Here is a 27,154-nt window from a genome sequence, read left to right as displayed (position 1 = left end):
TTTATGTCTGTTTCTAAAGTCCCTAATGAAGTGGATGAAAGATCCTGGACAATCTGCCCAAGGCATGATTTGATATACATAATATATATTAAGAAAATACGTTACATAAGTATAATCTTATTTTTTAAATATTAAATTTCATCATGCTTTCGAAAAGTAAACAATTAGAATTCATTATCCTTGATATTCAATTATCACTTTGTACTAGAGTATAACCGAATAGAACAGAACAGAATTTCTCACAGTAAAGTCTAGTTCTCTGAAGTGTTTGATTATTCTAAAGAGTAGAAAAGTATTATTTTTTATTTTAACACTAAAAACACAGGGCTTTCAGTACACCGATGCCATTGTTACAGCATTGTGCTGGAATTTGCATTTCTTTTCTTAATCCTGCCAAGTTGTAATAGCACAGGGGACAGACTGTATAGATTAGATAATTAGAACGGGCAGGGTGGTCTTTTAAATCCACTCAGCAGCACACAGCAGAAAAAAATGGAGGTGCCCTTACTGATGAACAGTGATCAATGAGATTTTGTGGCTCTATCAAATAGCAGGCACCTTTTACATTGCAGTAGTAAGATGAAGACTCAGAACATTAAAAGAACACCTGATTTTGGTTAGTTATCTCTCAATCATCTGAAATGGATCACAGTATCAGACAGAAGGATTAAAATATATAAAGGACCTCTTCAGGATGAACAATTTCTTTTGTTGCTTGGAAATGTATTTTCTATGTTTAAAAATGCTTAAGAGACTACTAAGAGAGTAGAGTGGAAATAATTACTACAAGATCTTTTTGGAAAGTTGTATTAATTGTTGTTCTTCATATGTATTTTATTTCAGAACACAGAATCACAGAATTGTTTAGGCTGGAAAATGCCTTTAAGACAATCAGTTCCAACCATTTACCCATCTCTGACAGTTCCACCAACCATGTTCCTAAGTGCCTCATCTACTTATCTTTTAAATATCTCCAGGGATATCTCCAGTATCTCAGTGCATCCTATTGAACAATACTGTGCCTCTTTCACTTTATTGTAAGTTATTATTCCCCCATACTAAACTTTACATATGTGATGGGAATTCATCATGATTTCTTTATTTTCATGTATCCTACACCCGCAGTGAATTACTCTGCTATCCCCAGAAAGAAAAAGACTTGGAATTCCTGCCCCATGAGCCTCCATGGAACAACCTGAATCCCATAAGGCCCACACAGGGAGAAGGACCGAGGAGGGAGGTTTTCTCTAAAGGGATGGTGACAGGTGGCCCTATGAGATGGAGCAACCCCCTCAGGTGGGTTCTAATGGACATCCTCTGGCTGCTGCTGCCTATGGCACCACTTCCCATCTCCCACTGAACCCCGACAGTGGACTGCAAAGGTACACAGCTTGAACCACTGGAGAACCTGAGGCCTCTGTCTGCCGCTGCCATTTGTGAGTGTGAAGGAGCTGGTACAGACAAGACACACGGTCTTTTCTCTGGGATACTCAAGTTGAGCACCAGCTTTTCCTCAATCCAAAGTTCCTCAAATAAATAAGAAGCTCCAATAGGTTATCGCAGTGCTCGTGGCAAGCTACAAAGCTGAGGATTTGCTTATGCCTCATGATACTGATTTCACTGCATTTTTACTGAACAAGAACAATCCCTCTGCCTTTATTCCATATCTGTTTGGGGTCTTAAAAGAGTTGCTATGCAGCACAAACCTTTGCTATAGAATAACTATGAAGGACATGGACAAAGGCCATGAAAGGATGGAAAGCATAGTTTGTTAAAACTGAAACGATGAAATTGGACACAATATTTAGGTTTTGTAAAATTACATTTTACTATTTAAGTGTATTTTTTACATTTTTATGAGCTTGAATCAAGCAGTTTCAACATGAAGAGATTTCCTAATATTATCCTGAAGCACATGTAACTATTTGGCCTTTTTAGAACTTGGTGTCAGCTGTGTCCAGTCACAAAAGAAAGTTTATGAGAGAAGCAAATAGTAATTAGATGTCAGCAATGTGCAAAGCATGGTATACACAGGAAGAAAAAGTTGAGTGCCCTATATTTAGCAAAGTGATGCGATAAAGGCAGACAAACCAACATCCCCCAATTGTTATGGCAGATCTAGATTAACACATAGAAATAGGATCTGATTTTTCAGCAGTGAGTACTCCCCATTTGTAGGAGGTTTTATGTTGGATGTAGCACATCATTAGCCACTTCTGATTTCTGATATTTCTGATAGCTCATCCTAAGACTGATCAACTTCTCTCAGTTTAGACTCTGAGTCCTTTAATCCCTTTGCATCCTAATTGGCCTGAAGGTCATGGATTTCATTACTTTCCCTTACTCTTCAGCAAGCAACTTCCTTTTCACTAAAAATGTGCTTCTGCAAAAATGCACCATCAAACTTTATTAAAATCCTAAAGCCAAATTCTCCCACTAACTGCTTCAGTATGTTGCCTAACTCATTTAGAGTGAAGGAGACCAAAGTCACCGAAGAATGGTTCATCTGCAGCTAAACAGTCTCTTCCTTGCCCTTTATAGCCCAAATTAGTTTACAGCTCATGCACTCTGGAAACAAAGATTTCTCCCAATAAACACTTTAAAAAAAAAAATCACCCAAAAATTAAGTAAAAATAGAGAGTACAGTAGTTAAAAAAAGATATTTTGAGAGCTAGTCTTCTCTAGAAATTCTGAAATAAACCTTTTCACATCTCGTCATTATTAGAAGGTATTGATTCAAACCTGTCTTGCAACACAAAAAGCTTCTATTTTTTTGAGAGAGAAAGTCACAAAATTTTAACCTAGTAGTTACCCTTCTTCATTCTTAAGGGACTTGTCAATGTTTTACAAGTCATTTGACTTGTCATTTTTGAACTGTCCAATCTTTTTGACAGATGAGACATCTTTACCTGCATTTTGGTTAGACATTTATCTAGATACTGTAATCTAGATGGCTATAGAGGACCCAAAACAAACAGAGCAAAATAAACCATCTTTTAAACAGTAACATGTGACAACTACTTTATAATTAAATCACATTTCTTTTTGGAAATACTAATGTCATGCCTTTAATGCCTCACAGCATAGGACTTCACAGAAGTTGTAGATTGTTACTACTGCCATTCCAGACTTCATGTCAGAAGTGGGAATAGCTTACACATGCTTTTGTTACTGAGAGGTTACAGACACTGGTATGTGATCAAAGAGGAAGGGAAGAGATACCACAAACCAGCTTGAACTCTTCATACAGTAATCTGAAGAAGTTACAGGTAGTGTATTTGATTCTTTCTGCAAATATTCTTGTACAACCTGTGTCTGGAAATGCTTTCCTTTTTTCCAGCCAGTACCATCTTTACCACAGCAGTCCCAGCTGTTGCACAGTTCTCATACCCTCTTTCCCTTATTTCACCATATGCTGCTCTTTACAAGCAACAAATGCTTCCTCTTCTCTCTCACTTTATTCCCTGGGAAGATCAAGTTCTGCTTATGAGCACTTGTAAGTCTGTGCATTCCAAGGGGTATGTCATTATAGTGGAGTTCTCTGAATATCCAGGTCTTATTACATGTAAATAAATTGAACAAGTAATCTGGGAGAGTGAAACCTGCAGACCTTATGTTTTATGTTGTAAATGTAAACTTCTCACAGGCTTTTAGGTTTTTTGTTCTACACTGGAAGCACTTTCAAGTTAAAAGAAGGGGTAAAAGTTCTTGGAGAACAGGGAAGTAACCAACTAGAATAAAAATTTTACTTCCAATTTTATTAGGGTTTTGAATGGCCGTGTATGACAGCCAAAGCAAGCAATTAAAGATCACTGCTCAAATTATATATTGTTACTGACGACCTTCTACAATAAAATTATAAAGAAAAAGAAACATCACATGAGCTGTAATAAATGTTTACATAGCAACGAAGTGCCTTTCCTGGTGATCACCAGAGAGTAAGCTGCCACCTGCTTGAGCCAAACGTGTGTCTTTCTTTCACTCCAAATACTGTTCAGGCACTTCAAAAAGTCATGTGAAGAACTGAAATACTCAACTCAAACTTAAGAGAGATTTACTTACTACTTTCAAAACCAAAGTTAGTATAATGACTTTGCAGAACTGTGGACAAAACAGTTTTCCAAAAATGTGACTTAAATGTTGATGCAGTAAAATAGAGTCCCTTCCTCTTTCTACAGGAAACCAAAGTAGAATACCAAATTACTGACACTTAAATGTAAAATTCTACTTCTATACATACAATAAACATCAGGACATTTCTGCAGATTTTTTATTTACAAAAGAGACTAGACGTAGCGCCTGCATAGTATTTCTTTGATTTTCTGTTTCAAAGGAAAAAAACCCAAAGATACCTGATACTGAAGCATAATTAAAGAGTTTTTTAAACCAGCATATATTAGTACATCTCAAATATTAATTTAATTCAATTATTTTTGCCCCTCTAATTTAAAAAGAAATAAACCTGCTCTTTCAGCTAGAAACTTATGTCACTCCAAATTACTAGAAGACAGACTAGCTATTGAAATATTAAGTATGATTTTGTGGTTTGGTGTTGATTTTTCCCCCAAACTCTTTCTTTTGCTATATATAAAATACCTCTATTTCTGAGTAGTACAGAAGTATTAGCCAATATGAAAACGGATGGACTTTTAAAGTAATCAACTGTAAACATGAAGTATCAGTGAATTATTACACTCAAGTCATATGGAAAGAATATGAGCAACATACTACTGCCTAAAGGCACAGGGTGTAGAGTACCTCCAGTCTTAGTGGTACAACAATTTGTTTTATTACTTTTCTGTACTTGTACCAAGATACACTGTTCCAAGCAAGTCCTTTTATTAAATTTCTATCTCCCTTCCTAATAACCTTCAAAGGCATGCCAAGTACTCACCTTATACGCATCCACCACAGGGGATGTGTACCAAAAGCAAGATTCCCAATACATTTTCAGGGAGAGAGGCAGAGCGTGCCCATGTACGTCTTTGCTGCAGAACGGTGACCTTGCGTTTACATGTTAGTTTGGAAGGCAGATAACTATGAACAGTCAAAGGAAACACAAACAACCTTGACAGGTTGTCCATGGCTTCAGGTTAAGCCAAAGCAAAAATGCTGAACGTGGCATGATTTTAAATTAAACAATGGTTTCCCTCTAAGCATGTGAAAAAGTGAATCTCACGGAAGATTTGCAAATCAAGGCTACATTATGTGCTTGAAACGAAAGTCCCAGGAGGCTGAGGTGCGTACCATGCAGGGCTCCACAACAGGACCTCCAAACCCCGGGGTTTCTGAACTGGTTTGCACCTCCCGTTCCGCGCCCCGGCGAGGACCGGCTGCCCCCGGGCCGGCAAGAGGCGAAGAGCCGCTAAACGCGCACACTGGACCACTTTTTAATCCTTTTTAAAGAAGGCACAAGCCGGCGTGTCCCGCGGCCCCCGCCGAGCTCTGCCCGGCAGCACCGCACCTCCTGCTCCCTGCCCCGACAGGGCGTGAGAGGCCCCGAGAGGCGGCAGCCAGCGAGGCTGGGGCTGTGGAGAGGCTTTCTGCGCTCAGAAACTCTCCCAGGCGCTGTTTCCAGGTGTGGGTCCGCAGGGCCGGCCGTGGGCGGGGCGGGCGCTGTCCCGGGACACCGCTGAGGAGAACCGAAAGTGAAGGGAAGTCGTGGGGCGGTGGGAGATCCCCGGGGCCGCGGGAGGAGGGCAGAGACACGTGTGAGTGCTCGTGTGTGCGTCCCCCAGCTCCTCGGTCACGGCCCGTGCCTTCAGGGCGCCGCCACCGAGCCCGGCCGGGCGCTGCCGCCCCGCCGCTGATGCTGCGGGCAGGGCACTCGCCGGCGATGCTGTGCGGCATGCCCGGCGTGGCTTTCGTCCCCGCTTTGCTCGTCAGCTGGTCCTCGGCCGCCTTCATCATCTCCTATGCGATCGCCGTGCTGGAGGGGCACGTCGAGCCCCTCGTCCCTTACATCAGGTGAGGCGGGGGCGCGGTGGGAGCGCCCGAGGAGCGGGAGGAGGGGGCTGGGTGTGTGTGTGTGAGTGTGAGTGTGTGTGTGAGAGAGAGAGACACACAGGCAGCGCTTCCGAGGGGTTCCCAGTCGGGTGTGAGATCCCCGGAGGAGGAGAGGCAGTGGTGGCAGGGCCTCCCCGTGGTGGAGGGGCACGCTGTGCCCTCCCGGCACCCATCACACCTCCAGGGCCCCAGCCTCTCTGAGAGCCACAGGACCCAAACGCTGGCAGACGCAGTGGAAAAGACCTGAAACTAATTTTCTGCTGGAGCCAACGTGTCCCGAAGGCCTGATCCTAGCAAAACTTTATGATCGAGTGGTGGAAATGTAGTTTTGTTTGTATAACTCCAGAACTGGGCCAAAGTGCAGCAGATGATGGCAGGACTTGAAGCCCTGTGATGGTTTTTGCAGCACACGCATCCCCACAAACACGCATATTGAAAGTTTCAGCATAGGACCAATCAGTGTAAAAGACTACCCAAGAGGTGGCTGGCATCTCTTTTCTAAAACCTTACTCATTTAAGTGCAGTTCTGTATAAATCATTGCTTATCCATTGCTTATGTTAACATTTGAACTATGAAATTGCTGATATTTATCTCTTAATAGATTAAAAGTTAGCCAGATATCCAAGAGTGTCTCTGATATATACAGAAGATCTAAACAAGATTTTAAAATACATCTTTCAAGATACATCTAGACCTAATTCCTTGAAAGACTTTATGGACATTCATAATTTCAGAAGACTGCTAACTTGATGGGCACACACAAGCAAATTTGATTGAAAATTAGGGTTTGTCATCATAGGCGAGTGCAAATGACACCACAGCCCACAAGAAAGCTGGGCTTCATTCAAACTGAGACACACAAAGTCGGGCTACATACTTATGTTAGCAAAACTTTTTAAGATTATCTGCACAAATCTGGATTCAGCTCTTGGAAGACCTCGTTCTTGTACTTGAGCAAATACCCTACTGCTCGTCCTTGATTACATACAGTTTTACTGACACAAAAGCACTTGTGATCAGTGTAATTTATCCATTAGTAACCAAGGGGAAAAAACCCATTTGATATAACTGTCCATTCTCAGTATGTGGTTTGTGCTCAGAAGGATTTTGAGGTCCTGTAGTAAGAAATTTGACAAAATTATGTTTCTTATGTTAAGCCATGTCATAGAATAAAATATATGAGACGACAGGATGTGGGTTTTTCTGTATAATTGTGTTTGCAGTCAAGTTTTTGACAACCCAAGTATCTTAATTGTGTCATTCTTTTTAAAGAGATAGACCAAACCTTTAAGTTGCACCTGTGTAACTCTGACAACCCATTTCAGGCCCTCTGCATTTACTAGTAAAGTTTTTTAAAAGTCTTGTTTATTTTGCATCCATATAACACAACATTTGGACTAAGGATATACATTGGCTATTGTTGAAGAATCTGTAATAATTCTAAAGGCACATGGTCGTAGTGTAAGATCTTTGTAAAAGGTGCACTTGGGAGTAATATGATATTTCCTTTTAAGTACTCAGGCCAATAGTCATACCATAGCTCATATTTTATTTTGCAGGTCATTGCTTTAGCCTAAGAATCTGAATCATGTGATTAAGAATGTGATTTAAAGATTGGAATCATAAAAAAGAGGAAGAATGTTGCAACATAAAAGTTGTGCAATATCTTAAAATGAGCTTTAAAAATTAAATAGAGATAGTATGGGAAAATTCCAGTTACACAAAGGAGAAGAATATGGAGAAACTTTAGTTCAACATTTCTGTAAATCTTATATACCTTCCTCAAGTACCCTGTGTATACCTTGAGGTAACTTATTAATTTTTATTTGTTTACCATATAACAGCTGTCACAGTGAGAGACCACACCTAAATTTGTCATTGAAACTGTGCTAATGTCTCATCAAATAAAGCCAATACATTTCTGGGTAGATAAAATGAACATGATTTTGTGTTTTCTAGTAGTTGATTCCTAAAATTAGGTTATGCCCAAACTAGTTCTTTTGTTAATATACTCAAAATCCAAACTAATTTGGATGTGCTGGGGTGGCTGTTTCGTGGTTTGAATTCTCTGTGAAAGTGTAAAGGGAATTTTCCTAAAGGTATTTGCTATCAGGTAGTACCTCTTGATCAGTAAGAATCCCTGAAGAGAATAGAATTTACTTATTTTAAAAATTTGGGACTTAAGTTTGGAGAGAAATAGTTTATGATGGCTGTGTAGTAATTAGATGATGATAAGTCTTTTGACCCTAAAATATTTATTCCTTGTCTCTTCCACCTTCTTGTCATTCCACCCTTCAGAATATTGTTTGGTTTTAGAATTCTATTGCATGAGATGGTGACACAAATATGGTGACACAAAGATGGTTCCTCATCTTTTCAGTGGTGGCAGAGCTCACCTAGGCCCCACCCCAAATAAGTGAGCACATTTTTGTTTCAAATATGCCATTTGCTTTTTTTCTTTTTCATAATAAAAAAGGGATTGTCACCAATACTTTTTTTTTCTAATCTTTTTTTTCCATAGCAGCAGACCAGAAGTAAAATGAAAATGAACCTAAGTCTTCATTTAGCTTCAGGGATTTTTCAGTGAAAAATATGACTTTAGAAAGATTGTGTCCTTAAAAGTCCAGTGCAGTACTTTGTAAAGAGACTGTAAATGCAATATAGTATTCTTGGTATGAAATTTCTTTAAAGCATACATCTATTGAGTTTAAAAATCAACAGTAGCAAAATTCACCTGTAAAGCTTTGGCTTGAGAAAAGCTTTAATTAAAAAATGGAGTCCAGTGAAATTTTAGGTTATTTGAATTGCTCTTATGATGTGCTCCAAGAACTTCAAATGGCTTTCTATGCATGTGCCAATTCCATTCTCTTCTCACCTAAAGCCCTTCAAAAGCTTTGAAGTGATTACAGTCCTGTACTTACCACAGAGCAGTTTCTGATTTGAAAAAGTCCTTGAAGATTGTCACAAGTGGCTGACTTTTTAAATGGAGTCCTTTGTCATATTAATGAAAACACTCCAGAAACACGAGGAAAAGATGTGAAGTTGAAGGTTAAAAAATGGGCTAAATGAAATATGGATTAAAATGATTTTCAGATGTGTCAAACAAACGAAAAAGTTAGTTTACTGTTTTCATCAATTCCACTATCAGAGAGGAACAAGACTAATACAGAGTACAAGCTGAAACAAGTTTTCAGAAAGCATTACAACAAGAACCAATCTAGTAAAAATAATTCATTTTCCTCTGTTTTTTTGCATCAGCTTTTCATAGAAAAGGATCCTTTCTTTATCCTAAACTTCCTCCTGTTGTTGGTAAATCATCTTAGCAATTGGTTACACAAATCCTTCTGTACATAGAAGGCTGTGAGAGCAAATATTAATTTCTAAAGAAAATCAAGTCTTTTGAGATAGCCATACTCTTCTGTCTTGAACTTAACAAAATTGTCAGAATCTTTAAGTTTTTTAAAATCTTTAATTGTTTAAGTAGAGATTGCTTTCTCTTTTGGGTGTTGAGAGCACAAGAATTCATGCTGAGCAGCTGTCATTTTGGCTGCACTCAGCGATAGGTTCAGAAGCTTAGCACTGAAACCTAATCCAGCCTCACTGTTAGAATGAAGAATATTCATCTTCTTGAATCACATAAAAGCCTCACATATAGCTAGTACCTACTTGTCCCATCATACACAGAATCACAATATCAGTTAGGTTGGAAAAGACCTCTGAGATCATCGAGTCCAACCTAGGACCAAACACCATCATATCAATTCGACCATCAATTAGGTATGAAGTGCCCCACCCAGGCTTTCCTTAAACACCTCCCGGGATGGTGGGACTCCACCACCTCCCTGGGCAGTCCATTACAGTGTCTAATCACCTTTTATGTGAAGAAATTCCTCCTAATGTGCAACCTAAACTTCCCCTGGTGCAGCTTAAGACTATATCTTCTTGTCCTGTTGATGGTTGTCTGGGAGAAGAGTCTGAGGCTACAACCTCCTTTCAGGTAGTTGTAGAGAGTGAGAAGGTCCCTCCTCAGCCTCCTTTTCTCCAGGCTAAACAACACCTACTCCCTCATCTGCTCCTCACAGCACTTGTGCTCCAAATCACTCACTTTGCTGCCTTTCTCTGGACACGCTCCAGCAGTTCAATGTCTTTCTTGAGGTGAAGGGCCCAGAACTGGACACAGCACTTGAGGTGTGGCCTCACCAGTGCTGAGTACAGGGTGAGAATCACTTTCCCTGGTCCTGCTAGCCTGTATCAGAAATAGAGATATTTCTGAAATGTGTGTACCTGTGCACACTGCTGGTTCATCTTCAGCTACTGTTCACCAGCACTCCCAGATCCTTTCCCACTGAGCAGTTTTCCAACCACTCTTCCCCCAGCCTGTAGCTCTGCATGGGGTTGTTGTGGCCAAAGTGCAGGACCTGGCACTTGGTCTTGTTGAACTTCACACAATTGGCCTTGGCCCATCAGTCCAGCCTGTCCAGGTCCTCCTGTAGAGCCTTCCTGCCTCTCCACTCTTGGAGAACAGTTAATTCTCAGAATCTTTGCTCATTTTCCAATAAACTTTGGCATTAGCTGGATCCCTTACATGTTTACGTTTCTGACAGTAGAGTTTGTTGAGTGCCTCTGTTTACACACAAAATTGCGCCTCCTGGTACTGCCCAGTAACTGAAAACTCAGCTCATACCCAAATTATGTAAAGATTTAAGAACTAGTTGCTTTCCATTGGCTTGGCCAGCAGAGCCTGATCAAATAGGTATCAACTATATGTATCAACTCTATGTAAGACAAGAAAAAATACACATTAGACAAGAAAAATAGTGTAAAGAGGTGACAGCATCACAGTATTGTTCCTTCAGCAGAGTGCTCACCTTCTATAGAAGAGTCCTACTTGAGGCAGCTTGAGCCCACGTACTCCCAGGCATATGTTCATCCTGTGAAGAAAGGGCATTCTTTGGGGGGGTGTTTGTACATGCATACAGAAAAGAGAGACAAGGATTCTGTGATCAAGGTGTTCCATTTTCTACACTACAAATATTTTGTATGTGTGATGGTTTTCATATATATATCTATGCATGTACATAGGTATATAAATTCTGTAGATATTTTCACACTCATACTCCCTCTTTCTGTCCCAGTGAATTTCTAGTTATACCCTATAAGGGTGAATTGCTTCAGCAGAAGAGACTTAAAACACCTTGGGCGTAGACTACTCTTAAACTCTATCTACATTAGTAAATTAAACTGCTCCTAGGAACTTTCGTGGGCATTGGAAAACAATTACTCTCATGGGGTAAGATCCTTTTAAGAAAATCAGGAAATTAAGCAAAATTCTCTCATATCTTAAGAGGTGCAATGCCATTAGATATGTTTTACTCTATCACAGTGTTAATTCAGTGGATAAAAGAAATGCAGTTTCTAAAATGTCATTTATGTAATCACGTTATTCATGAGCAAAGTATTGCTCTGTCACATCTCTGCATATTGGATACAGAAAAGGAAGAAATACAGTTCAAATAATATGCTCTCAAAATACACTTTCTTTTTGAAAAAAAAAAAAGATTCACTACTACAAATGGAGGCTACATGTGCAGCAGAAGATATGTTTTAATGCCCTACTCCCATAGCAGCACTTCACACAAATTATATTGTTCTTGGGATTTCACGTGTACATCTCATTTATGTTTCACAGATTTCAATTAACTGTTAATTTCTTTCTCTTCCTGCTTTAGTGACACTGGAACAAAACCTCCGGAGAGTGGTGTCTTTGGTTTTATGATTAATATTTCTGCTCTTTTAGGTATGTATGAAGTACTTGGTTTGCCCAGAATGAAGAAATGAGAATTAGCAAAAGTTGTCTGTTTACATTGCAGTCCGTTCAGTATTCTGCAGAAAAACTATTCCACAGTCAAATGGTGGTGTAGATAGATGCAAGTAATAGCCAGAGGGCCAGGTCCTTAGGAGGCACTTAAGTCTCTTAAGAGCACCTCATCAGTGCAGAGTAGTCAATGTGGCTGGAAATAAAAGGGGAAGAAAGATGGCATAATTACTGTGCAAAAACTCTGTCTCTGATAGGGGGATGCTTTAGTTTCTAATATGCTGCAGCAAAGGGGAAGAACAGTGTTGAAACAACACCTGGTTTTCTCTGCAACATTCCTACTCTTCTACGAAATGACTGATGGGAATCAGGAAGTTTGGTGTTTTCTGTTCACTTTTAGGGGATGGAGGATAAAGAGCTGTGTATCTCTGTATACATGTAGTATACCATGGCCTTAAGGCAAAGTGAAAATCTCATATTTTACTTTCTCTAAGAGGCTCATTCACTCACACTATCTCGGTGTGTTTCATGGAACCTCACAGTGCCTGGGCAAAGCTACCTGATGTATTTTTCCTACTGCAGATAGACTAAAACTGTGTTCTGTGTTATATGTAACTGTGGAATCCAGTCTACAACTTATTATTTCCTGATGAACCACTATTTATTAATTGATTCTACAGACCATCCATTATAAGGAGATGTAGTTCTTCTATAAGACTGCATATCAGAGCAGAATAAAACCTCCCACTTCCAGCTTATGGTTCATCTCCCTGTAACATCTGTTCCTAATGTGGAATGGCAATGCCTCTGCCCAAAACACCCAGGAGAATGGGATTTGAATTGGTGTTTTTCTTGAATTGATGTACAGTTATTTCTAGATAGCAATAATGTGTGATGTTAAGACTAAGATAAAGTTTTATCTGAAAGTAATATATCTGAAATTCACTACCTTTTTTCTTCATCCCAGTAGATTTAAAGGCAATATTAGTTACTGTATTATGCTTATAATTTCATTCTGCATGCTCATTTGTTACAGGAAAAGGTGTTAAAATGTAAGCAATACGTGATCATTGAACAAAATATGTATTTTTTGGTTGGGTGTTTTTCAGGTGTAATTACAATGTACATCAGATATTTATTAATAGAGAAGCAAAATGAGTCATCGCACTTTGTTAGGTCTTCGTGCAACATGTTTTCGTTATGTATTGGATTGATGGGCTGTACTGGAATGGGCATAGTTGCAACTTTTCAGGTATGACCATAAATCTCATATCATAAATGAAACTTAAGTTGTTCTACCAGTTAAAATTTCAAATAGGTAAGAGTGATTAACATTATCCCAAAGTGAATACCTGGAAAATTAAGTAGGAATGCCTTCCTTTGCTCCTGCCTTTATTTAGTACCTGTAAAAAGACAGATTTGTTTTCTCCCTAGATACTTGATTTTTTGCTTGTACAAAAATGTTATGTCAGTAAGGGGTTTTCTGTGTGTTTGTCTGGTAAAAGGTCTGTACTATAAACCAACTTAATATGGATGTTTTTGCTGTAACGTTTTTACAGTGAGAATTTGACTGTGAAAAGCTTTTACTCTTCAAAGTTTAGTTAGAGAGAGCAAAATAAGTAGGACTGACAAACGCATCTGCATTTTTGCCTGAATGATGGCACACTCACTAGCAGAACTTTCTACAGAATAAACTAGACTTACCTGACAGGTGAGAACATTGAGCACAATATCAGCCTGTTGTTTTGAGTCTGTATGAGATGGCGTAACAATATGTTGTCTTTTTATAGAGACATGTAGAATTACTGCTTACTTTGCCCGAAAAGATTTGACATCCCATTAAAAATCGAAGTCCATTCCTCAGTGTCTGAAAGAAAATTCAATAGAGACAAAAAATACTGAAACAGATTATTAATTTCACCTTTTATAGTGAGGCAGTGTGTAATAGGGTCGATTCTGACACGAAGAGGTATTAGGACAATTGCACTGAAAGCTTCATCTTAGAATCAAGTAAAATTTAATTTGCAGGTAGTTTGAGATACTGCCTTTAAATCTGCAGAAACAGCTAAATCATTTCTTTTAAAGGATGGCCTACCTTGGAGCATTTTGGTAAATAATGGTGTGCTCATACAGTGACCTGACAACATACAGAGGAATTGAAAATTAAGAATGTCAGGGCTTCAGCAGCCAGTGCAGTTTTACATGTAATGGGTATGGTATTTTCAGACAAAAATGCTGCCTTAGATTGATACCTTACCCTTTTTAAGTTTTACATCCGGGCAGCATGTGTGGATTGCAAACACCACAGGCACTGCAGTCTATTCTAAGCACACTATTTTACTTTTAAATATCTGTACTCTTATTGATAAGATTTGTATGTGGCACAAAAAGGTTAGATAATGGGGAACAGTGTTGCTTGACTGAAGCAGAAAATAAACTCAGCTTCAATAAGGAAAAGGCAAATTCAAGAATGCAAAATAATTGTGACAGTCAGGGAAGCAGAAACTTTGATGCTAACGTTTCCAAAGGGGTCCCTTGACAGTTATAACATTGCTTCTTAACTCATCTCTGTTTTCTCTCGTTGCCTATTTTAAACTCCTTCCTTACCTAATTTCTGTTTCCTCTGTTTTGACCTTGCCTTCCATGCTAAGTGCAGTTTGTAGGAAGGGTTCAGAACACAGTAAGGATCTAGTCTAACTAAACATCTATCTAGCAGATTTTTGAGAATGCTTACTTGCCTAGGAAGCTGGAAATGGTGGCTTGCAAGTCTTTAGTCTTTTAACTGTATAGTGTACAACCAGTGAACAGGTACATTCCTACTTCCCTTTACACATTTAGTAGAATAACTGAGACACGAAGAGGATGTGAGATTTGCTCAAGGTGATTGTTTCAGGTCAGGAGATCAAAGCAAAGCTGGAATTAGAAGTTACTTCTTTAGTATTCTGTCTAGTCCCTCTAATCAGTGTGTCATGCAGGAAATTTATGTTTAAGTGCACTATTTATGTTCATGTTAGTTTCTTAACACTCATTTTTACCCAGCAGCTGAGTTCACAACATACCTGAGTACTGTAGTAGAGTTGACTGACACTACTGGGCATCAGTTCATTTTCTCTTTCTCCAGAGCAAAATACCTAGTCTGCTAAAAAGGCTTCAGTGTGAAATTATACTTGAAATATTTAAGGTTTGCTTATTTTTTTCATCTTTTTTACTTCAAGAGACGTGGTAGGTAGCATGAAGGTTTAATGGTATTGGTGTCTGAACGCTTAGTAAAAGTGAAGAACAAAATGGGACAAAAGACTAAGAATGTGTCCCTTAAAAGCAAATGATTTTCTGAGAACATAAGCAATGGTCATGAATGTTTGTTCTCTGTTTTAAATAACACAATGCTTAAAATACAGAAATGAAAGACAGTGGAGGGTTAGCTTTAAGAAGATAATTGGATATGTAAGGCAAAACCCTGTAGTCCTTAATGAAAAAGGCAAAGTGAAACCCCAGGTGTTAGGAGCTCTAGTTTTGCTTGTTAGACATTACACATGATTAAAGAGTGATCTTCTGCCTTTGCCTGCAAGATTTAGGAGGCTTACTGTAGCACATGTAGCAACAGGTCCCAGGTTCTGTAGGGATTGAGTGTGATGAGGTTTTTAAAGGAAACCGTGGCAGTTTGGCAGTAGCAATCACGACAGCCATGTTAGCAAAGCTCTTTATATTGTGTACAGGGCTAAATGCAATGCTTGTTTAATGCTTTCCATACCAAATCCTGCCATTCCTGTATATGGGAGGCAAAATCTGGGACAGAGGAGAAGAAAATGCAAGTATAGATGAGCTGCCATGTAAACACCTGTGTGAGGAACATGCTTTAAATTCTGCTAAAACTTAATACATCACAGAGAGATAGAAGGGAATGAGAAAAAGAATTTTAAAGAGCACGTGAACACAACCACCATAACAAGACAAAGAAAACAGGGACCTCCAGGCAGGAAAGACTCTTAAGATATATAATGAAAGGGTATAGATATGTTTTCATGAATCAAGAAAACAGATCTGTAGTAGGTCAGTTCCTAGGTTCATAGCACCTATTGGTTTGGTTATGCTCTGGTGACAGAAAGGATCTTTAAACATTATCTGCCTGACTGATATTGGATTTCAAGGTGCCATATCTTTGGTTTTGTAAAAGGTTTTGAAACATTTAGAATACAGTAATTTCTCTGGAATCTTAATCTGTTTTGCTACTGGATATTCTACTTGTTTTTGTTATAAAGGAGGGAATCTTCCATAGGCTGGATTATTACAAAAATATAGGTCACATATAGTGATATTTTTTATATATATAAATAATTTTCTCCTTACTTGTTTCCTGGAGCCTTGTGATTGGCCACTGGAGGGTGGGGGATGGAGCTATAAGAGTCACTATTTAGAACAACTCCCATGAAATTTTACCATTAGAGTCTGGCCGCACAAATGCAGATTAGAATCTCAGTGTGAGGTTAAAATCTGGCAGAGTGGGGGGAAGTAAGGAACCATAAGAACCTTTCAAGAAAAACACAGGCCAGTTCCTGTTTGTGGAAACATTAATTGGTAATAGAGCAACTGCTGAACAGAACTAAAACTGATCTAAACTTCTACATGAACATGGGAAAGGACTGACCCAGTGGCTTTAGACACAGTTTACTTCTCTGAGCTACTCTTTTTCTATTTTCTTTCGTCTTCCCTGTGTAGACTGTTTGGAAAAGGGATTGTTTCCCACTCCTTGTGTGTGCCCAGCATAATGTGGTTGCTGTCTTCTCATGCCTCATTGATTCCTACCGCTACTCAGATAGTAGCAGCTAACCATTATGCTGATTCTTTTTCCAGGAGCTGGCTGTTCCCAGTGTCCATGACATAGGAGCTTTGGTGGCATTTGGCTCGGGTGTTGTATACATTACACTTCAGTCTGTAATCTCTTACAAGTCCTGCCCAAAATGGAACACTTACTTTGTGTGTCACATAAGGATGGCCATATCTGCAATATCATGCATTGCCTTCGTTCCCAGTATCCTTTATGGTGGATCCCACGGTTTTCCCTTTATGCGTTCATGACTTTCCTTTTAAGTTAAAACATTGTTGATAAAGCATGAAGTTGCACTCTTTGCTTAGGGCTATATTCATGCATATAATATAGCATGTTGAGACACCATTGGTAGCATAAAGATGAGGTTTAGGGTCTTCTAAAAAGCTTTATCTCTTATTTCAGTGGTATATTTCAAACCAATGCCCCCATGTTCTTCACAGGATCATGCGCTAATAAACCTAGACCAACTTTCCAACCTCCTTCATTTGAAGGAGAGAAGGGAGAAAGGCCTGGTGCTAGTCTTCATTAGTTGCCTCTCCTAAAGACACACTTAACACACTTAATGGCTTTTCCCATGGCATGCTGAAATTTAGAGTCATCCCATTAATTTTACTGGCTTTGGGTGATCTGCCACTGTTGAAAACTGGTCACAGCAGATTCATCACATCAGTCAGCCAGATACAGCCTGCTTTTGGTTTCAGCAGCTGGGAAAATGTTTTTAAAGATGGCCCCAGTTCCTGAGAGGAAGTTGTACAAATATGTCAAGCACCTGTTGTGGACCAGTGGAATCCAACATAGTTCCCCTTCCAACAATGAAGGACTCTGCTCCTACAGTTCTTGATCACAAATATGATTTAAGTTTTGGAGTGTCTCTCCTTATTGTCTGTACTTTGAAAGAACCAACAAATGTGTTTTGATTGCTGCTACCACTTACCTTGCAATAATGTGTTTCATTTACTTGTTTTCTTAATATCTTGATTTGATGTTCTGGTTGTTCAGGTGCTGCTGTTTTCTGGAAGGGGAAGATGGGGTGGTTTTTTGTGAGCAAATATTTTCACTATTACTCACTAAAATGTTATGGTTTTCCTTTACACTGTTTTTCCCAGTGATTGTGTTTGCTTCTCAAGTTTCCATGACAAAAATTGATTGGACTCCAGGTGAAAAGGTAAAATCTTATTAGGTAGCAACTTACCCTCTATCATATCATTTGGGGAATGCTGTTCTAGTGATCTAAAAGTGTCTAGCAGTACAAACATTTTAGAGACTTTAAATAGTGCATTATCATGAACAGATTTGTGTGATGTTGTTTACTTACTTTTCATTAGAAAAATGTATGTGGCTCGGGTAAGGAAACTCGCAGTGGAGGGTTCAGCCTTTAGAGAGTGAGACTTTCATTTTAACCAAGCATTTGAAACTTTCCCGTAGTAAAAAAAAAACTTTCCTGCTGTAAAAAAAAAAAATGTTCTGGAAATTAGTTGTTCTACTTCCTCAATTTCTTGAAAGTGAACTTTACACATGAAACAAAAGTGGACTGATTTGATTCTGAAGTTTCTGAGGTTTTTTACAACATTGTTTTTTTCAGCTTTTTTACCATTCCTTATTAAAAAGTCTATATTGCTACCATAAATATTTAGGGTCTGAACTGAAGCACACTAAAGTCAATATTAGGTATTTTAATTGATTTCAGTGTTCTCAGAATGATAACTATGAAAAGGAATTTTTATTTTTGGACAAACAAAAGGAAGTACTAAAAAAAGGAAGTACTAAAAAACAGGTTAAATAATGCAGAGAGTGCATCCTGCTTTAAGAGCCTTAATAAAAGCAAACTTAGCAAATGTACTTCAATCAAACAGTGGCAAGGCAACCATGAGATAAACCTTTGCAAGTTAGACAGTCTTAGTAATATCTTGAGGTTTTGTTTGTTTGTTTTTTTTACTTGGGATGCACTTACCATGCTGTAAAAACTAAGTCTGAAGTGACTTTTATAGAGTGGGGTATTAGAATGATGAGTCATAAGTCTTATAATGTGTTGAATTTATAGAAGGAAATGTCTATAGCATTCCACATGTATTCTGTTTAGCTGTTTTATTTGAAAATTTGTTTTATGTCTGATTCCATCAGGATTATACTTATCATTTTATGAGTGCAATCTGTGAATGGACGGTGGCCTTTGGTTTTATCTTCTTCTTTTTAACGTTCATTAGAGATTTTCAGGTTGGTATCTACATATTTTAGCAGTGATTAAGAGTTATGAATTGTATAACAACAAATGGAATTGAAAAGTACCATTCTTTATGTCAGACAGATACACCAAAGCTGTACAGAAACAAATTTTACCAATGTTAAAACTGATTTCTGTCTATGTATTCTTCACCTCATTTTTAAAACATAAAATACAGTTTAATAGTTCAATATGAGTTTGGTGTGTACAATTATTCAGTAAATTAATATGTTCTACTTATTTACCGATCTTTTTGAGAAAGAGGCCTTCTAACATTGACATAATAAAAAAATAAATAATGCAACTAAACCTGAGAGTTTTTATATAATAATCCAATGCATTTCAACAATGGATGTTTCCTTTCTTTTTAGGTATTACAATTTTGCTTGACATTCCCTCACAGGCCAAAAAAAATTAAATAATTTTTGGAAAATTATTGACATAAAGACATTCTGGTTTGGGTAGCTGGATCTGGTGATGCATCAAGCCTGAATTTGAGGAAGAGAAAATACTAGATTAGTTACAAGAAAACACTTTTTTATGACTTATGAAAGGCATGCCTTGAACTTAGTTTCCCAAGCTTTGCCTCACCAGCTCTTGTTGCTTACTGAGAACTGCTGCTTTATACCAGTCACAAAGATGAACTGACTCACTTGTAATCGCTGTAGATCTCATACCTCATATGTAGGTCTTTCATTTATAGCATTGCCTCACACAGGTCCCAGAAAGCTGAAAACCAGATCCAAGTAAGTAAATGCACAAGTGTAGAATATGAGAACAAATTGATGCTGTGATAAATTGCTGGAAACGGTATCCAGAATTTGTGGAGGTGGGAAGGGTGGAAAAATAGTGAGGACCCTCTATGTCCTCTGGCGTAAAAGCAAAGTTTGGCATCAGATCACGTAAAACTTTGTCATTAATTCACTTCCTTCTTCACAGCATGGAAGTAGCTAATACTTCTATATAATATACACGTAGCTTACTAAGCATGTACAGAAATCAGTTTGCAACTAAGGATTCTTAGTTATTTTCTTTTACTTAGTTATTTTACTAACGAACAGCAAACATTTCTATGTCTGTTTAGTTTTGACTTAGTATAGACCATGTCTGTAGGACTTTTCCTTATTAAATAATAATAAACCCCCCTAGCTACAGCAGAAAAAAGCACTGATTTTTTTAAAAAAAGAAACTGTTCAAAATTACACAATGCATTATCTTAAAGGTGTATACTTTCCTTCTAAAAGGACAGAATTATTGAAGTACATTCAGAAATGCATGCATCATTTAATGCATCATTTTGTAGGGAGGTGTTTATTGCTAGTCCATCACTCTGATACCTGCATATATGATGGCATCTCTTTCATCAAAGGTCAGACTCTTCCCTTGGAGATGGATATTTGCAGGACAATTCTGTAGTCCTCAGAATACTCCTCAAAAAGTTTTAGTTGATAATTTTACTTCTGATCACAGTGTTAAACATTCAAAGTTTAACTATACATAAATATTGTGAACATAATAAGAGAAAATGATGGAATTAGGAAAAATAGGAAAAATTAAGAAAAATCATCCCCTTTTTAAAAAAAATTTCCCATAGGATGTATTTCACTTAAACACTTTTTTCTTTTGTTTTGTTTTATCTCCTTGTACTTTAGATTGCAGAACTGTGGAATTAATTTATCTTAAGCTGATCTTGTTTTATTTTTCTTTTAGAGATTTTCTGTAAGGATATCAACAGAAATACATGAAGACTCCTGATATGAAAAAGTATATTTTATATCTTGAAAATTCTAGGTTTCTTTTTACTCATAGAAAATGTTGCAGAGGGACAGGGATTGATAAATTGCATTAAGAAACCATGCCATTAACTCTGCAACGTCTACAACAACATCCACTTAAAGATGTTAAAAACACACAGCAACCTTCCTGCTGCCTTTTTGTAATATTTTGTAACTTTTATACGGTTTGTTATATTAAAAATACTGTAATAGAAGCAATCTCTAGAAGCACTGCAAGGTCATTCAAGAACTTGATCTCCTCAGATCTTCCCTTTTGGACATGTCCATACTTTATAATTTGCTGTAGTCTAGTTAGTAACATCAGTTTTAAACTTGAGAAAGTGCATTTTGCAAACACTTAGGAAAGTCTGAAGGCAATGGAGATCACTAAGGCTGAATTCCTACTCTGTTAAGTTGCAAGGGCTATGGAAGATGTTGAGAACATCTTTGTTTCAAGACTAGAAATTTAGCACTATGCTACATGTTTTTGATACTGGGCATTGTATACAAATACAAATGCTAGGACAAGTTTAAATTGCTTGGAAAGGTGTTTTCTAATCATCACTGCAATATATGAAAATCTACCCCTTTTTTCCTTTTATGCACTGCTGGTCATAGGAAACTTAAAACTAAAGTGGGAATAGAAAGTCAGTTTACATTTATGCACGCCATACTACAGAGAAATCTTACTGCAGTTTGGTTAACGTAAAGCAGAAGTTTCCAGCCTGTGTTTTAACCTACAATGATGGAATGAAGAAGGTCTCCTAAAAGTCTTTGGAAATGAATGGAAAACAAGAAGAGGCACCAGTAGTTTTCAGGTGTTTGGTCCTATGTATATGAGTATTATATACATAAAACTGAGGAAAAAAAACAACCTGGAGAGCCTCTGTAGTGAAGATATGGCATATTTGCTGCTATAAACATACTTCTGTAATGAAAAACTGGTTAAGGAGCTAATTGTGGAGTCAGATGTTACAGGTATCTGCAGGCAAAAACGTTCTTTTGTGGACTGATCTGCTACCTCCATTCAGTGCATTAGCCACTTGACTGTCAATTAAGTTCTTGAAAATTACATTTGCCATGCTCTGTCACAGTTTATGCAGAAATATTGATGACTTTCAGTTTCTAGTTTTCCACTAAATAAAACTAATGTGTGTTTTGGACAGTGATGTCTTATTAGTCATCTGTTGATATTTCCTTTAATGTGTATTTTAAACTGTATTAAATTCAGCTGCTTCACAACATAAAGAGTTGATGTTTTCTTTATAAGTTCTTCCAAATAGTAAACATGTTTTTCACTGGCAGATTTACTTTCCATAGTAATCAGGTTATCTTTCAGAGATTTATAGCTAGAATCAAATTGAAAATCAAATCTAGTACTGACTAAATAAAGGACCTATGTCTTGCTGATTAGATATCCTGCAAGGGACACATATCCTTTCAAGAGAAGATCAGAAATACTAAAAAGAGAATGTCTATCAACCATAAAAAGTAACATCCTGTTATTTTGAAGGACGTGTTAAGAAAAGACCATATTTCTTAGTACACTGTGTATTGTTCTTCTATTGTTTTGTATTCCTAGATTTCATAAACTAACTGATAAGAAGCTTGAAGTTGTTATTTCAAATGACAACCAACCTCTACAGTGATTACAATATCCTAAAGGGGGAAAAAAAATGTTCAGGCTGAATCAAGATAATCTTGTTTGCTGAAATCAGTGTGTTAATTCAAGTACTGAAGAACTACTGAATGAAGTACACATGGTATAACTCTTGGGCATAATCCTGTGCAGAGCCAGGAGCTGGACTCGATGATCCTTGTGGGTCCCTTCCAGTTCAGCATATTCTGGGATTCTGTGAAATCCTTCACCTTTTTCTGAGCTTTATCGTGATACATTTTAATGAGAGCTATACTCATGACCAAGAGAATACATTGCCAACAGTGTACCTTTTATTAAATTTGCTAGACCAAAAACATCAGCATGCATCAACATGCAGATAGAGACAATGGATTATTTCCTTTTTCTTTGTGCAGCTATTGAAAACACTGTGATTATTCCCTGGCTCCAGGCAGATTGTCAATCAAAAGTTTTTCAGTTGAAGTGGGAGTTGACAAATTGCAAGCAATTGCAAAAAAGCATTATTCTAGCAAGCTGTAACTGACTCTTGTTAGTTAATACCCATTCACTTTTTACAAGCAAGTGATCTCTATGGGTTAGTACGGATGATGTCACATAAATTTGTGTTGCTTTGCTACAGGCCCTTTTTTCTATATTTTCCCATTTCTTAGCAACAAGAAACAGCTATTTTTTCTTGGAACCTATACTAGAAATATTTTCATCATCTGCTCTGCATGGTGTTTTCAATTTGTCAGCCCATCAGGAGCGATTGAGAAATTCCTTTTGCATAAATGACAGTAAATCACATGACAGATGCTGTTATTTTTAGTGGTCACGTTAAATCATTCTGTCCCTTCCCAAAGTGCCAATTCTCATTTTTCTAGGTTGTGCAGCTTGATCTGCTGATGAAATACCACCGGTGTGGTCTCTGTCACAGTTCCAGATCATGTCATGTAAGGATGAAACTCAGTCAATTCAAAATACCGAAAACCGGCTTTGTCTTAGGACTCCCTTACTGGCACTGCTTTTCCTTCCTGTGTGCACTAAGCCAGTGATCACCGTGTGTTGCACCTTTGGCTTTTCTCATGAGGTCTTCTGAATTTTAATTTCTGATCTGCTCTGTTTGCACACTGCCCTGTGTGTGACAGCAGTGTATGTTCAACAGTAGTAAAGTAATCTTGATGGCGAGGGATTTATTACTTTGTCCTACTAATTGTTGCAAAAGTTTCAAGCGGAACAGAGTGATGATGGTAGCATGTCCGTGAATTTTGGACATCCTGGTATGAAGTTTGTAAAGACATTCAAGAGCTTGGTATTTTAAACTGCTCTATAAATACAGTCTTAGTCTCAATATTGACACCACATTTTCACAAGCCTTGAGGTTTTAGAGGGTCTGCTTGAAGATGGCGGAGTGTTTGGTGTTGGTGAACTGTTCCTAGTGGTTTACAATGTCCACTAGAAATATTCTCTCTGGAAAAAGCTGGAAGGTCTGTTCTCCAAGAAACAGTGAAAGGCAGCATTTTAAGAAGGGATAATACATGTTTCCTTGGGAGAATGAGCTGAGGTTCCTTTATTTGGGAGAAATTCAACATAATGCAGGGAAGTAGCAATAGGTTTTAATTTATAATTAATTAATTTTATTTATCTGTAGCTTTGACTAAACCCAAAACAGTTGAGTCCGTCTTTCACTGCATTTGTGTGCGTGTGTATGTGCTCATATGGCCAACACATGCATATATAAACAGTATTGGCATGATGAAGCCTGACAGTGGTTAGAGTCCTGTATGTTGCTGAAATACACATAAATAATAGTAAGTGCTGTATTTTAAAAAAAGCAGCAGGGATTTAATGAGCTTTGGCTACATTTTTTAATTGGTATTGTAATGCAGGAAGAGCATTTCTCACATCTTAAGGAGAAAAGAGGCAACTCTTCCATGCGGTATCTGTAGTTTTCCCTGTACACAATAGATGGCACTAGCAGACCACATGATCCGGGTTCGTTTCCCACGTTCAGGCTGGCAAGTCCAATAGCTTTGTAGGTAGCTTTAATTGATTTTAATAGTCGTCTGGAGGCCCAGTTAAATGATTTTTTTATTATGCCTTTGTGGAAAACAAGTCAGATCTGAGTTTCCTTGCCATCCCTTCCTGCCTTCATCTAAGTAAATATGTTTTGCTACTGCAACATGTAGTTTCATAGCAACTTCAGTTTAATTTGTCTAGGACAAAGGAGCCACTTGCTGCAGTTAGCACTGGTGCAAGCTGCAATCCAGCTGTCATTATTGAGCCACTTCTCTTGGGAAGGTTTTCCTGCCCTATTACAAAGAAGGTGCATTTTTTTCAGTTGCTTCAATAGAATTCTGTCAGTTTGCAGTGGAGCATCAGAAGACAATATAGACCTTATTTTCATGAGACAACAGTATAAAAAGAACAAGATTTCAACATTTCAAAATTGCAGCCAGTCTGCACCCAGAAAGAGTGACTTGTAAGGTCGTAAAAAAAATTCAAAGGCAGCTGCTGTATCTATTTAAAATGCACTTTTGTGTATGTATAATGCCTTTTTTTTCACTTATATCCTTGACTAATTAAACATTTAGTTAGCATTTGTTGCATGTCTTCTGTGGTGTAGCAATAATCCAGGCCTCTGAACATTATTTCACCTGCAATGATATAAGCTCAGCATCCTCAGTCTTAAATAAACCGCACTGAGCATGGATAATCCTCTACAAACTCCCATCAAATGTTGTATGGATTAAAAAAAAAAAAAATATAGAAAGTGCTCTGACAAAGTAAGAATATGTCATTATTGTAGACATCTTTAACACAGTAGAACCTTCTTAGTCCACAAGAAGTCCTCTCCCAACACACACTCATAAATATCATTGTAAATAAAAGGTGCATTTCAAAGAAGGTTTCTCTGATGAACATCTAGACTTTCATCATAAGATCTGCAGGAACAGTCTCTGCAGCCCTACTTTTATTAGAGCTATTAGCAGCTGATGGATCTCCATGCAAAGAGTTCTCTTTCCTTCCTTTCACACTGCATCAAGTGGCTGAAACACATCAGATGGTTTGCATGGAGTTTTTTTCTTTTGGTTTGAATTATGTGAGAGCCTTTTGCTATGGCAATGGCAAGAAGAAGAGTGTTGGCAGCACAGACTACCAACATCAGCTTGGTAAGGTGGTCACAGCAAATGTCACTAAAATTTGCAGTGTCACAGACAGAAAGACAGCTTGGTATGAGGAGATGATCATGTCTGCTATAAGGGTTTTGGTTTGTGCTGTTTTGCTTGGCAAAAGTGGAAACCATGCAAAAGTCAACAGCTTAAAGTTAATTTGAAAGGTCTTGTGGAAGATTAGGGAAATTCTAACCAAGAAAAAGGAAATAATACTGTTAAAGAGGTATAATATGCCTTTGCTTTTATCTTTGAGCATAAAGGCTCTTTTAAAATCTTCGTTCATTTTAGCTAGAATATGGAACTATTTATGTGGGTGACTGGGTGATACAATTCTTGAACAATACAAAGAACAATTCAAAGAATTTTTGTTGTTTTTCAAATTGACAAACTTCCCCCCTAAATATCCAATGTGTAGATACCTCAAAAACATTGACTATGCTCCAACCAAATGTTCTGAAACAAGGTCTTATGCACACAGGCTTTGTCACATCCCATCATTTCTAGACTGGCTCTGTCTTTTCTAGTCTTCTGTGCTAGATTTAATTCATGTGGGTGATGTGGGAAAAACAAAGGCTGTTATTGTGGGGTTACCATAAACATTGTTTTATACAATTGCTAGTCCAAGGTTTGTTTTTGATAATAAAATAATCTGTGGGGTTTTTTTCCTTCAAGAAGTTATAAATAAAATTTTGGACACATTTGAACCTTCAATAGGATTACATGCAAAATCTCGTCTTTTACTGCTTAGAAAGTATTTTTACCACAGGTCTTGCTGTTCAGGTGAAAATGCAATGTTCAGAAATGCCTCTGATGAAATATCCCTCTTTTCTTACAGAGAGCTATTTAGTCTTTGAAGATCCAAATTCAGTGGAAGATAAGAACCTTCACTTGAAGGAAAAGTGATCTTCTTCTTTAATTAACTAAAATCAGATTCCAAGCCTTCTACTGGCTTCAATTGTTAGTATTTCTTGCTCTGCTCAGCAAGTGCATATGTTGTTCAAAGAGCCTGGGGATGTTTCCTGAATAGCTTCTGGTGTCAGCAGAATAACCTCAGGGATGAATCTGGAAAACAAGTTGTCTCCCTGTAAGCAGTTTGAAGGAGACGTTAAGCTCTAAGACTCAGTTTGTTCGGCTTCCGCTCCTTAAACCCAACTTGTTTTCTTACTGAGGAAACAGAAACGCAGTGTTCAAAGTGAAGTATTTAGACTTGAGGTCTCAGAATGGATACCACAGCTACAAAAGGATGTAATTTTTATTAAGCCTCTAACAACATTTAATTTGAAATTCAGTGCAATTGTGTGTAAAGATCATGGCAATGTGGCAAGATCTGAAGTAGCTGTAACAGTCTTAGAAGCAACTGAGGAGCCAGGAGCCAAGTTTCAGCAAGCACTTGTTTTCTCAGGAGTGTGGAAGCTTTCCATTGGCATGGCTTCCTCTGGGTTTTGGGGGCACGGAGATGGCGCCATTTCTTATTTCTCCCTTTGTCCTCTGTCCTTCTGTGTTACCTAATACTCAATTCACACAAATTGTGTTGGCAAACAGCTCTCTTAGTATGTTAGTATTAGGATGTGGTTTCTGTGATTCTATTCCAGAAATCATCTTTCTTCATGACAGTCAACAAATTAGCCTTACTTTCCTCCATTTTATGGTCTCAATCTGATGTCTGGGGAATTTAAACGTATGCAGGTAGTAAGTCATGGGTGCTCTCTGACCT

At 37.9% G+C, this 27,154-nt stretch overlaps 1 protein-coding gene across 1 annotated transcript; it reads left to right on the top strand.

Moving 5' to 3' along the window:
* The first annotated feature begins 5,714 nt into the window (after positions 1 to 5,714).
* Positions 5,715 to 21,872, top strand: DRAM1 (DNA damage regulated autophagy modulator 1). The gene is made up of 7 exons (XM_050325212.1): positions 5,715 to 5,967; positions 11,737 to 11,804; positions 12,932 to 13,074; positions 16,674 to 16,851; positions 17,757 to 17,815; positions 18,772 to 18,864; positions 20,582 to 21,872. The coding sequence occupies exons 1-7, from the start codon at positions 5,810 to 5,812 to the stop codon at positions 20,624 to 20,626; spliced, it is 744 nt and encodes a 247-aa protein (XP_050181169.1). The 5' UTR covers positions 5,715 to 5,809; the 3' UTR covers positions 20,627 to 21,872.
* The last annotated feature ends 5,282 nt before the right edge of the window (positions 21,873 to 27,154 follow it).

This window comes from Myiozetetes cayanensis, unplaced genomic scaffold (genome assembly GCF_022539395.1).
Source record: "Myiozetetes cayanensis isolate MyiCay16 unplaced genomic scaffold, myiCay2020 scf3, whole genome shotgun sequence".
NCBI classification, from domain to species: Eukaryota; Metazoa; Chordata; class Aves; order Passeriformes; family Tyrannidae; genus Myiozetetes; species Myiozetetes cayanensis.
The sequence above is the reverse complement of the archived record's forward strand: the minus strand, read 5'-3'. Positions and strand labels throughout refer to the sequence as shown.

What these genes read in the sequence shown, in the direction of transcription:
- DRAM1 (XM_050325212.1), top strand. Translation starts at nt 5,810, where the DNA reads ATGCTGCGGGCAGGGCACTCGCCGGCGATGCTGTGCGGCATGCCCGGC. An exon ending in CCCCTCGTCCCTTACATCAG is followed by an intron (nt 5,968 to 11,736) that starts GTGAGGCGGGGG and finishes TTCCTGCTTTAG; the next exon opens with TGACACTGGAACAAAACCTC. An exon ending in CGTTCATTAGAGATTTTCAG is followed by an intron (nt 18,865 to 20,581) that starts GTTGGTATCTAC and finishes TTTTTCTTTTAG; the next exon opens with AGATTTTCTGTAAGGATATC.